Consider the following 12,340-nt stretch of genomic DNA (forward strand, 5'->3'; position numbering starts at 1 on the left):
ATTCTGTAAATTCTGTAAAGCCCTATTTAAAACATTAATTTTACATACATTTTTATTTTATACATATATATACATACTTAGTAACGGTAGATTTTTTTTTAAAAGTTTCTTATGGTTTCTGTCAGGGCAAACAAACGCCACCCACTAGAGAGATCCCGCAGGTGTGGTTTTCCTTTTTCTCAGCAATGAACACAAAAGTGATTTATGTGTTAACAGCTGAGCAATCATATCCTGCAGGTCAGTAAAGCATTCTTCAGCTTCCATGGAACATAATATGATATAGTTACTGTCCCAGGACATTTGGCATGTCACTGTAATTGACAACGAATGAACGAATGAATAAATGTTCATATTTGCCTCTGAAAATAGATAGATGCTTTGCCTCCAATAAGTCATCCTTGGTTTTTGCCAGATCCAGATTTAAACTCATAATCAGCATGTCAAGGCCAGGATAAATCATCTTCTAGATTCCTCAAGCTATTCAAATGTTATTCAAACATCACAGGAATGCTAAATGATGGTTCAGAAGCCGTCCATAAATCATAAAACAAGCACGTCTTTCAATCTCTAAACACTTAACTCCTCCAGTAAAGGATCCAGCATCCAGCCGCATAATGTTCAGATTTAGCACATAATCAGAATTCCTGTCAAAAGTGGGCATTAACCTTCTTCAGTCTCAGGCTGGTTGGCGGGGGGGATTAATGCTGTACTTTAGGAGATTTCTGTCTAATATGACATCTGCTGTCTATTTATATGATGTGGACAAAAATCCCAGAACCAGCACAGACTGGTAAAACCCACAACAGAAAGAAACATCCCTTTTTACCTTATTACACACTCTGTTTTCATTTCTACAAGCAGAACAGACTGATCAAACAGTTACTTTAGCATGGTACATTTCTCAGAACCAACAGTGGTTCCTGGCTGTTTTTCCCTCAGTCATAACTTAGGACCAACTCAGACAGTTTGCACTGCTTTGCATTTAGTTACCAATTAGCAACGCTTACGATGTAATAAATGTCATGGAGCAGAATGGGTTGAGAAAAAGGCAGGGTTATAATAGTTTAAGAACTGCCTGAGACAGTAGTGCACATGTACATTAGAGAAAATGAGTAAAACAAATAATTAAAAAAAAACTAAAAAACAATGCTACAGTGCAATGGTTAATGAACAGCAAAACAAGACTATGTGTGTGCCATGCAACAGCATATAATAAATTATAATTAATTGTTTATTTGTTTATAATTGAAACAAGAATACCCATTATTATGTGTTTCTGATTAAGTGGTTACAGCTATTTGTGACAGATTGTCATGTAGAGATATGGAGACAGAATAGCAGTGGATCATCTTCAGAGATGAGTCCTGCTTTTGTCTTGGTAGACATGACCAACAAATCCATGAGTGATTTTTTTTGTCATGTGCTTTTGATCTTTATTACAGGCACTTTGACAGCCCAACCATAATTAATGGCCCTCCCAAGTGTGCTATTCCAACATGACAATGCTTGTCCACATCTTAACACATGTGCCACACACTACTTCTGTATGCGTAGCTCAATAAATATGATCAAGAGTTTTCATATCAATCTAAATATTTAATCATTTATTGTTCCTGGCAACCTGGCAATCTTCTTTATGAACAGCATTGTAATCCAGCACTCGCATTTGGGTCCAACAATTTTTGACAATGATTGTATTTTCCATTAACACTACACTGAAAAAAAATGATGCATAAAATTTACTTTAAAAAAAACTTGTGCAACTTTCTGCATTTGCTTTTTTAAAGTAAATTTAATTTCATGTAAATTAAAGTAACTTCAACTCGGTTTCAAGACTTAAATGTTACATAGAGTAATTAAGTGAACTGAACTTCAGTCAATCCTTTCTTTTAGTAACCTTTACCTAATTTATTTTTGCTGAATAAATCCTTTCTTCAGTTCACTTATTTACTCTATGTAACATTTAAGTCTTGAAACCAAGTTGAAGTTACTTTAATTTACATGAAATTAAATTTTACGTTAAAAAAAAGCAAATGCAGAAAGTTGCTTAAGATTGTTTAAGTAAATGTTTTGCGTTATTTTTTTCAGTGTACAGCATGCTGTGAATTTCACTTGGTTTTCTTGTTCAGATTCAATGCAACTTGTTGCAAATTACACAACTAGCATCACTAGTGTCATGTGTGCAACTAACCCTGTCAACCTGTTGTCCATCCGTAAAAAAACGAGTGCCTCTTACTGTGCTGCAGCTGAATTTAGGCATAAAAGGTCCTAATCAAGCCTAAAAGGAGCTCTAAGAGAACAAAACTGTTCCTCCCAGATCCAAGCACTTCTGATGAGAGTGCGGATCAATAGCTTTTAAATGAAAGCTTCTGGAACAGATACTGACCTTTTTCTTTTCTTTCAGGTCGTACAAGGCCATGGTGACAAACAGGGGCTCAATCTCAATCTCGAACCTGTGAAGAAAAAAAGGATAAGAGCAAGTCTGTTAAACAAAACATGATTATGCCAATTATGTCAAAACTTATTGTTGTAGAGTTAAAACACGGCTTTAAGCATTGCACTTTACAAAAGATGGACAAAAAAGAGTTCAATGTACGTGTTAAAATCAGCTATCAGCTAGGGGTTCGTCCCATGTATCTTGTTTTAACACTGTAAACACACAGACAACAATTTAATATACTCATCTCTGAAAAGCGAAAGAGCTAGCGCTACGGTTAGCGGCTAATGCTAATGCCAATGCCGCTGCTCTCAGCCTCAGTGCTGGGGAAACTTTACTGAAAACTCACCCTTATAATACTGTACTTCAGCTGAGATTTACTGCTCCTTAAAACCTGACTGGTAGAATTAATTCATAAGTCGCACAGGATTATGAGGCACACTGATGATGTTCAATGAAATTAAAGGAATTTATGTGTGTAAAAAAATGTGATATTCACTGCTATCCCATGACTTCTGTCACATCTGTGTAAAGCACATGAATGTTAGCAGATCAGATATCGCTCTTGACCTAATGGCAAATAAGTACAAGGCATTTATATTTTAATGTCAGGAAAACAGGATAAAAGCTTCAGCAACTAAGCAAAATATTTCAGAGTTAGGTCATCGTGGTCAATGCTGAGCAGTACAAAAACACCCCAACCATTGAGCTATGCAGAACTGGAACTGCTGTTTGTGATCTAAAACTACCCATTCAGATCAGCACCCAAACTCACTTTTGGTTTTCTTGTTAATTGTTATTTAAAATGTCCCAGCAAGGTTCCAGCAAAAAAGGCTCCTTACTTAAGTAGAGGCTATCACTCCAGTAAAGAAGGAATTTTTCCTCAAATAATACTCTTAACTACCATTTAAAGAGAAGTGTTGGGTAGGCAGACGTCTACAAACGTTTGGATACATCATAGATGGTGTGCAAGAATTACATAAACACATTCTGACCACTTGGCAATGTTAAAAAATCAGCCTTGAAAACATGTCTTTAATTCGACTAATAGATGAGACATATGAGCGATCCAATGCAGTGACGATCCAAAAGATTCTGTGTCCTTTATTTGAGGTCAAGGAACCCTGTGATTTGAAGTTCATTGGCCGAGTACCTCAGCCCAATTTGAATGCTTGGAATCAAAAAGTCAGAAATTATAGAGAAGAAGGGGATTACTTGAAGCTCTGGCATCGCACTAGTATCCTGTGGCCCATGTGCTCCTTTGGACATTCGGGAATGGGACGGATCTCCACAATGTCCTCCTTTAGATGGAAAAAAACATCTGCTCTTATTCAAGTTCTACAAAAATGGGTGGAGTTTAAACACACAATAAAATGAACCACGTCCTGACACATCTTTATATGTAAACTAAAGTACTATTTAAAAAATCTTACTATATGATAATTGTTGCCTATAATGTTTCTCTTTTTTGTATATTTAAGCAATTCTATTCTATGTTATCATAACAGTGGTATAAAGCAAGTATTTTTCACACTATAAGGCACACCTGATTATAATGCGCACTATCAATAAACGGATATTTTCTGGATTAAAAGGCACATTATGCGACACTAGTAAGGAACAGGGGTGTCACCATGTTTTCCTTCTAATTCAGCAGGTCTCGCTGGCTACAGTCTACATGCCAATAATACTCACCTCTGAAAAGCGAAAGAGCTAGCGCACTTAGCGCAGTTAGCAGCTAATGCTAATGCTGCTCCAGCAGTGAAAGCCAGGGTTAGCAGCAGGCTACAGGCCGATATCACTTACCTCTGAATGCTAAAAGAGATACCACTTAGTGCGGTTAGCGGATAATGCTAATACTGCTCCAGTCCCAGTGCTGGAGAAACTTTTTGCACTGAAACTTTTGTATAACACTGCACTTTAGCGGATTAGCTTTACTGCTCCTTACAAACTGACTGGTAAAATTCATACATAAGGTGCACTGACGATTTTTGGAAAAATGTAAAGGTGTTAAGTGTGCCTTATAGTACAAAAAATACGATACTGTTTATGTCAATTATCTATTAAACAACATATCAGTTTTAATACATTAAACAAATAGAATATATCACAAAAATGTATGATATAGGAAATTTAGGAGTACAGTTAAAAGAGTATTCAATCCAATCCATCCTCTATCTTCTACAGTGTAACGAGTGTATGGATGTGGCACTGGTCCAGGACTCACCTCATCAGGAGGTGGGTAGAGGGAGAAAAGTTCAGGATGCCGGTTGCCATGTCTAGCCTCCATATTAAAGCGGTCAAGGTCCTCAGGGTTACTGAACCGCAGTAGGCTGTCCAGCCGAGGGTCCGGCTGTAGCCCCCGCAGGTCAAAGTCTGAAGAGGTGACAGTGCTCTGTGTGCTGTCATCATCGCATAACACTGCCAGAGACGGAGATTTCACCTGCAGAACAGCGACAAGGACACAGGTTAGAGTAGGGGTGTGCGCTTAGATTAGAGAAATCAAGACTACTGTAATGGACTAGCTGCAAAGACTGAAGCTGGACACCACTGGCTTATTGAGACTAGGGGTGTAAATCTCTCATTTTAAAATAAGTAGGAATCATACACTTTTAACCACTAAACTTCCATGATTTTTTCATGACTTTTATATGCCTTCAAGGCGAATTTTCATGACCATATGATTTTTAAAACATCAAAATTGATTATAGAAGGCTTAAAATGAATCTGACACACAATATTTAATAATAAAAGGTGTGGAGGTCTATTGTGTGGAGGTCTATTGTGTAGGGATAAATTATTGAACTAACTCTGTGCTGATGTATTTGTTAGCTCAAATGGAAACACAAACATTTGTAGACCAAACTTCCATGACTTTTCCACATTTTTTTCCAAAAGTTTTTTTTTTAAACTTATCCAGGCCTGGAAATTGCTATTTTCTAATTTTCCAAAACCTTTTCCAGGTTTTTCATGACCGTACGAACCCTAAATAATTCTAGCAAGCAATTCTTTATTAAAATATATGTGATGTCACCTATAAGTTGTGAGGTGTTGTCTTGTGAGTGAGACAACAGTGGCCAGCATGCTTATGACAAAATGAAGTAAATTATTGTAAATTATTATTTGAAGAATACGGCATAGAAGGCATTTCCACCTAAAGGACAGCGAATTGGATGGCAATGATCGTGGCTGGCAGCATCTGGCTAGAATTGTCCATGCATATGAACAAGCAATTTACATTTAGCGCAGGAGGCCTTACACATATATCCTGTACGTCAGAAGTGCATTCTTTAGTATCCATTGGAAATGGCAAAAGTCATGGGATGTAACTGTTTTAAGATATACAACTATTTTTTTTATTTTAAAATATTATAGTCTCTTACAATCAATTAAACCATTTTAAAATTGATTTAGCTGACACATTTAATTTAAAACATCCTAATATATTATCATTGCAAGTTATACCCTTTTATTTGCAATACAATGAGAGAAAATATTCTGGTAATCTAATACTACAAAATCTTGTAACAGTTCAATTTACCCAAAGTGCTTCAGGGGGTTCAGGGAGTTGTTAAAGCCAGGCTGGATATGCAAACTTGCAGTTACAAGGACGCTCCCTACGCAGCCAGGGCCTCTGCTATCCATCATGTGATCAGAAACGGTCATGCTGATGAGTCCCAGTAAATGCCTCGTTCCAGGAAAGCCCACAGAAATTACTGCTGAGCTCATTTTCAGAACATTACAGGAGATTTGTGTTAAACGCTGTTCATGAGAACCATATGGATAGGTCCACATATTGAATATCACAGAAGGTCATGTGATTATAGGATGTCTACAACATAGTCTATGACCTAATCTGCCTCCCCCCACCATGTCCTGGTTCAACCCAGACCTGAATTGGTTAGGGGATTCTCTACTACCCCACTAGATTGTTAATTAAGCTCAGGGTGAATGTAGGGGCCCTTTAAGGTCCTTTATGACTGCAAGGGGGCTGGTTTTCCGTGGGCTCTGGCTGCAAGTTCATGAAAAATACATGCTTTAAAACAATCAGCTTTGGTTCGGGTAATTAAGACTTGGCAAGCAAGAGCTGGCAAGCACTGGGAGACTCAATGAACGGAATGAATATTCAGGATTCATTGTGCCTGTGCTTGGCCGGTGGGATAGAGGTGAGACAGAGCCAAAAATGTTGGGTGAAAACCTTCATTATCTACTTCTAGTCTTCTACAGTCTCTTCCTTGTTCCACTTTCTGCTTTTTCACTGAAAGGCCGAATGATTATTAAGTCTACGTTGCATTGTTCCATGCTAGTGTGGATCCTGTTTGTCATGTATTTTGCCAAGTTTTTCCCGTTTTACAGCAATATACTGAGGATTTTCTTTCTGTTTGTACTTGCCGTGTATGACCTGTGTTTGCTCTTTTGACTATGTTTTTGCCTTGCCCTTCTGCTCTGTTTGTACTTCTGCTTTTGGCTAATGGTTTAATTTTTGGTTTGTGTTTCACCTCATTATCTTTCAAACATTCACACAAAGCAATCGAGACTGTTCTCATACAGAGTTCCCCAATGGTAGAACAAACTACCTTCCACTACCAGATCAGGAGAATCTCTCACTATCTTTAATAAACTCCTGAAGACAGAGCTCTTCAAAGAGCACTTACTCTCTTAACACATCTAACACAATAACTACTTCTAACCTCATTTCCTTCTTCCCCTTCTCTACTCTTCTATCCCATTATTTCCCTTTGACCTCCTTTAGGCCCTATCTAAAGATGTTTTTACCTTTAACTTCTATTACTTTTGTACTTCACTATTGTAAGTCGCTTTGGACAAAAGCATGTAATGTAATGGTTTTGACCCACGCTTGTTATACGTCTAAGCTCTTTGTTTACATGCCCTGTAATAAAGCTATATTGGGTTTTTAATGCGAGCGTCTGACTCACGTCTGTACCGTTACGCATCTTAAAAATGGCAACAGTTGGTGTTGTTAGATATTTCTGAACTTCCGGTTCTGATGCTGCATGGAACAGACGTAAGTAAGAGTTCCCTCTGGAGCGAGTTCACTTTTTTCATTATTTAAAGGCAAATTTACCATAATGTTTAGTTGAAAGTGTGTTGTTGGTAGTTGGTCTCTACTTATGGACTTGTTTCTGGCTGTTACAGTGCCTCCTAAGTCTAGCAAAACACTGGGGCCATCACAGAGCCTTCTTAGGCCTGTAGTCCAGTCTGCGTCCCCGCCGTCTCCTGAGGCAGAAGACCCACCTGGAGATAGTGCTGCTCTGCTTTTTCGGGATATTGCGACACTAAAATCTAAAGTGATTCTGGCAGTGAAGGAGGAAAATGTTCTGAAGGAGCTCAGATCCAGCGTAATGTTGGAGTTTCAGGTGTTAAAAGCTGAACTGTGTCGAGATAATGCAGCACTGTGATCCGTGTTTTCAGACCTAAAGAAGTTTTCTGAAGCGGAGCAGTCCTTTTTATCATGACCAGATGAAACAGTGGATCTACAAACCAAGGTAAACTACCTAATGGCAAAGATCACCAGATTAGCGGCGTGTGACAAGTGTGAGGATCTGGAATCCAGGTCTCTGGATTCCACCAGGATAATCGGCGTTCCTGAGTCATTCTCTGCAACCAGTTCATCTGTCTCTTAACTGCTTAAAAATGCATTTGAACTTGATCAACTTGATTCCCTCAATAGACAGAGCCCATCGTTCACTAGCTCCATCCCCCAGCAGCTATGGCCCTCCATGTGCTATTATAGGCAAAACGCACTGTTTCAAAGATTGCGCCTACATCTTGAAGAGAGTCAGAGATAATTCTGATGCTACATTCCTGCCCTGATTGTATTATTTTGGTTTTGTTCAATTTTAGAGTGAAAAAAGTAAAGGAGTACCTTGCAAATGTATAGGAACCCAAAAGGATTGGATCACTCAGACCTTAATTAGCCGGTTAGAGTTACAGCTTGTTCACAATCATCATTAGGAAAGGCCAGGTGATGCAAAAGTACCCTTGTCCCAAAAACAGCAGCCATATATTCACATTAACGATGCACTGCATGAGCACGCTGGCCAGTGTTTACCTCACTCACAAGATAGCAACACAAAATCTGTACAGGTTCTAATACAGCTTCCCTGAGGTTACATTTCATGATCAGTTTACACACTGCCATCCCATAAGTCTGGGCATGTCAGGGTATAAATACTGTATAAAACAACAGCAGCGATCACCGTACCGGCTGTTCCTGTTTTTCAGGTTCCACATCTGTCTCAAAGACCTGCTTCTGCAGCAGTTTCAGAAAGCCTGACTTCTCCGAGTACACACTCCAGCCATCCCCCTGACATCTGGACAGAAGTCAAACAGAACAGACATCAGCAGGTTCAGCAGACTGAAAAGAACTGGCACAGACAATAATTTCCAATGATAACTAAATTCCACACCTAAACCTAATGAAGCATGTGCTTACCTTCTGCTGACCACCAGCCAAGGCTGAGTGTAACCATTAACACAGTCCCTTACGTGAGGATCCAGTTCCACCCTGAAACCAAACACAAACACACTCCAATATATACATATGTACATATATTCCAGACAGTCTGCTTTCATGCTTAATGCTTTGGGTCATGTTCTTGAGAATTTTAGGCGCTAACCAGTTAACCATGTTCAGTATCCACACAGGTGCACTGTATGAGGTTATAAAAGGTTATAGCATGCACTCTTTCAGCAACATCATAGAAAAAAGACTTTTGGTTCCACACAGAACCATGTTTGCAATAAAGATAGGTGACTGTAAATAAAAAAAACAAATAAGGAAAAATAGTTGTTTATATAAGGGTCAAAACTTTTACCAGATTATAAGGAACACTAACAATAAATGTCTATTTTCTGAGGCACCTTATGCAACACTAGTAAGGAACAAAGGTGCCGCCACCATGTGTTCCTTCTAATTTAGGCGAGACCTGTAAAGCTAAGCTAAGCTAAGTAAACAAAACTGTAATTCTAAAAAAAAAAAAAAAACTTTTTTGTGTGAGTAAAGCACTTCAGCTTATTTATAGTACGCTTAGATTTCCAATACGGCTGGGTGCAGCAGCATTAGCAATAGCAGCTAACCGCTAGCGCTAGTTAGTGGCTAATACCCCCCGACAGCGCTACACTAAGGAACTTTGAGTGTTCCGGTGAGCCAGGTAGCTTGTTACAGTCTGACTCAAGTCTGGCTACAGTCTGATATACTTTTCTTCTGAACTGTGAAAGAGCTAGCATTTAGCACTGTTAGCTGGTAATGCTAGTACTGCTTTAGTCGCAGTGCTGGAGAACTAAAGTGAAATTTTACACCTACAAGATACAGCATGTAGGTAGGAGTATCTAGTTGAGTGGACACACTGTATAAAAACTTCAGCAGCACTGCTGTACCGTGTTTGATCCACTCATACCAGTACAACAGTAAAAGAACAGGATGAAAGAAGGAAATTATATGAGTATGCAGAAAAACAGAAGGACTACAGTCTTTAGCTATGAACTATAAAGGACTAATGTAAAACCTACAAAAATAAATATAGGACCTATTAACAGCTATATTGTTTACTTGTGCTGTATTTGCACTTTCCTCACATTGGATACCATAACAGCATATCATTATTTGCATATGATTTGTATATTTATTTTTATATCTCTATAGCAGCAGATGGTGGATTTTAGTTTTAATGTTCTTTGGATTTGTAAATCTCCAATGAAACATTTCACTTAGATGCGTTTCATAAGAAAACCCACACTTTCCTAACTTCATAATGCAGTAAATCTGAACCCACCCCTCGTCAGGGACGGAGTGGCGAATGGTCCGGCACTCCCTGTCCACCAGATCCACATCCAGATCATCATCTGGGAACTCTCCCAGCTCCTGCATGAGCTCGGCATCCCCGCTGCGCAGCTGCGTCATCAGAAACTCCTCCACATCCACCGGCTCCACTGCGTCATATGAATTAGGCTGAGGAAACACACACAGACACACAATTACTACACACACACATTCTGTATGCATCCACTTACCAGTACATACAGTAATGAGGACGACAGTGATAGTGTGATGAGAGAGCTTATGTCCATAATTCTCTTTCAAATAAAACCTTCAGTAACATCTATAAAGATAGGCACTTTTTTAGCATGTTTTAGTACATAATCTCTATTGCAAATTGCACTATTATCAGTATTTTAGTACATTTGCATGCTAGATATTTACATAATTCATTAATTCATGTTGAGAGCTTAGTTCGATTAAGTTAGATTACCGGTTCACATCACATTATCATGCTGCTATAGCAAAACTTGCACTCTGGACATCATGTTGCTGTCACCTGCCAACTCTCCCTATTAATTTGTTTGTGTATTTATCTTTATGTATTTTGTTCTATTCGATTTTTATTGTGTTCTTTTATTTTGTTATCTTATTTTATCTATGTTATCGATTTTAACACCAGCTCTTGGGTGTAAACTGGGTCCTGAGACTACAATTTCGTTCCACCTCATGTGATGCGAACAGTGTTGGGCACGTTACTTTGAAAAAAGAATTAGTTGTAGTTACTAGTTACTTCTCCAAAAAAGTAACTACTAGCTACTAATGGAGTTACTCCACCATAAAAGTAACTAGTTATCAGTAAAAGTAACTATCGCATTACTTTTGTTATTCGCCCGTAAAAAAAGGAAACAAAAGAAAATCAATTATGTATTTACTATTATTATTAGTAAAAATAACAAACGAAAATAAACCCAAAATGTTGACAAAAATATAATTGAATATAAACGAATTTCAAAAAAAAAAAAAAAACGAAATTCTCCACACAACCAAAGAACATTACTAAAACTTGTAATACTGAAAAAAACGGAAAGAAAACGGAAAAACGCGTCTGGGGATGAAATTAAACAAACCAAACCACACTCAAAGGAAAAATGTATATATAAACAAAACAAAAAATGGACAAAAACAACAATCTAATGACCGTTAAAATGGTATTAATATAACAGTTTAACAGCTGGATCAAACAGCTTTACCAAAAGAGAAAGCAGCAGCACCACAAAAACCGGAGCAGCTAAAAAGAGCTTAAAGTCCATAAATCGGAACTTGACTGTCCACGGCAATCACTCAATTGACTAGAGCACGCAAAGCGTCACAATTGTGCCTCTCTTCACCACGCAAAAACAAAGAAAACCTACAGGCACAGTGGCCAGAAGCTCAAGTTCACCGGAAAGAGAGGGGTTAACCAGGGCTAAGCGAAGTTAAAAAAAAAAAAAGTTCATTGAGCAGCTAAAGTAATGTGCAGTAACGGGGTGTCGGAAATGGCAACGCGTTATAGTTACAGTCAGAGTAATTAGTTTGATTACTCATTACTGAGCAAAAGTAACGGCGTTAGTAACGCCATTTATTTCAACGCCGTTTCTACCATCACTGGATGCGATTGACAATAAAGTATCCTTGAATCCTTGAATGCATTAGTGACAAGCTAGCTAACCTTAGCGATGAGCTGTTTGAGGGCTAATTGTGATACTTTTTTTTACATTTTCGAATAAAAAAAAGGAATGGAATTAGAATTTTTATTTTTAAACCCTAATCTGGTCTTGGTCTTAGACTTGACTTGGTTTTCACTCGGACTACTAAAAGTCATCATTAGTTTTGAAGAAACTTCATATCAGTCCACTGTCTGCTTGTCAGCCTTGTTTGGCTTAAAAGCCTCTTATAGTGACTCAAGTTCAGCAAGGTCATTCAGTGTTCTACTATGTTTGTGCCCATAAGGCATTTTCTTGATAATGTATTAGTGAGATTAAAGGAATTTTCAATTATCTGAAGAGAAAATATTCTGAAGGATTAGATATAATGCCACGTGGGGAGGCAAACTATCATTAAAAGACTACTGTCCTTCTTTA

The 12,340-nt window shown here is 38.1% G+C and overlaps 1 protein-coding gene across 3 annotated transcripts in view; it reads right to left on the reverse strand.

Moving 5' to 3' along the window:
• Window positions 1-12,340, reverse strand: part of dock8 (dedicator of cytokinesis 8) — a 103,525-nt gene that overhangs the window by 58,051 nt on the left and 33,134 nt on the right. For all 3 annotated transcript variants that reach the window (XM_022671085.2, XM_007231854.4, XM_007231856.4), the window contains 6 exons: window positions 10,234-10,409; window positions 8,895-8,966; window positions 8,664-8,772; window positions 4,665-4,880; window positions 3,653-3,738; window positions 2,387-2,453 (listed from right to left, as the gene is read on the reverse strand). In XM_022671085.2, the coding sequence (XP_022526806.2) occupies window positions 2,387-2,453; window positions 3,653-3,738; window positions 4,665-4,880; window positions 8,664-8,772; window positions 8,895-8,966; window positions 10,234-10,409 (726 nt within the window). The remainder of the gene's footprint in view (window positions 1-2,386; window positions 2,454-3,652; window positions 3,739-4,664; window positions 4,881-8,663; window positions 8,773-8,894; window positions 8,967-10,233; window positions 10,410-12,340) is intronic.

This window comes from Astyanax mexicanus, chromosome 12 (assembly GCF_023375975.1).
Source record: "Astyanax mexicanus isolate ESR-SI-001 chromosome 12, AstMex3_surface, whole genome shotgun sequence".
Classification (NCBI taxonomy): Eukaryota; Metazoa; Chordata; class Actinopteri; order Characiformes; family Acestrorhamphidae; genus Astyanax; species Astyanax mexicanus.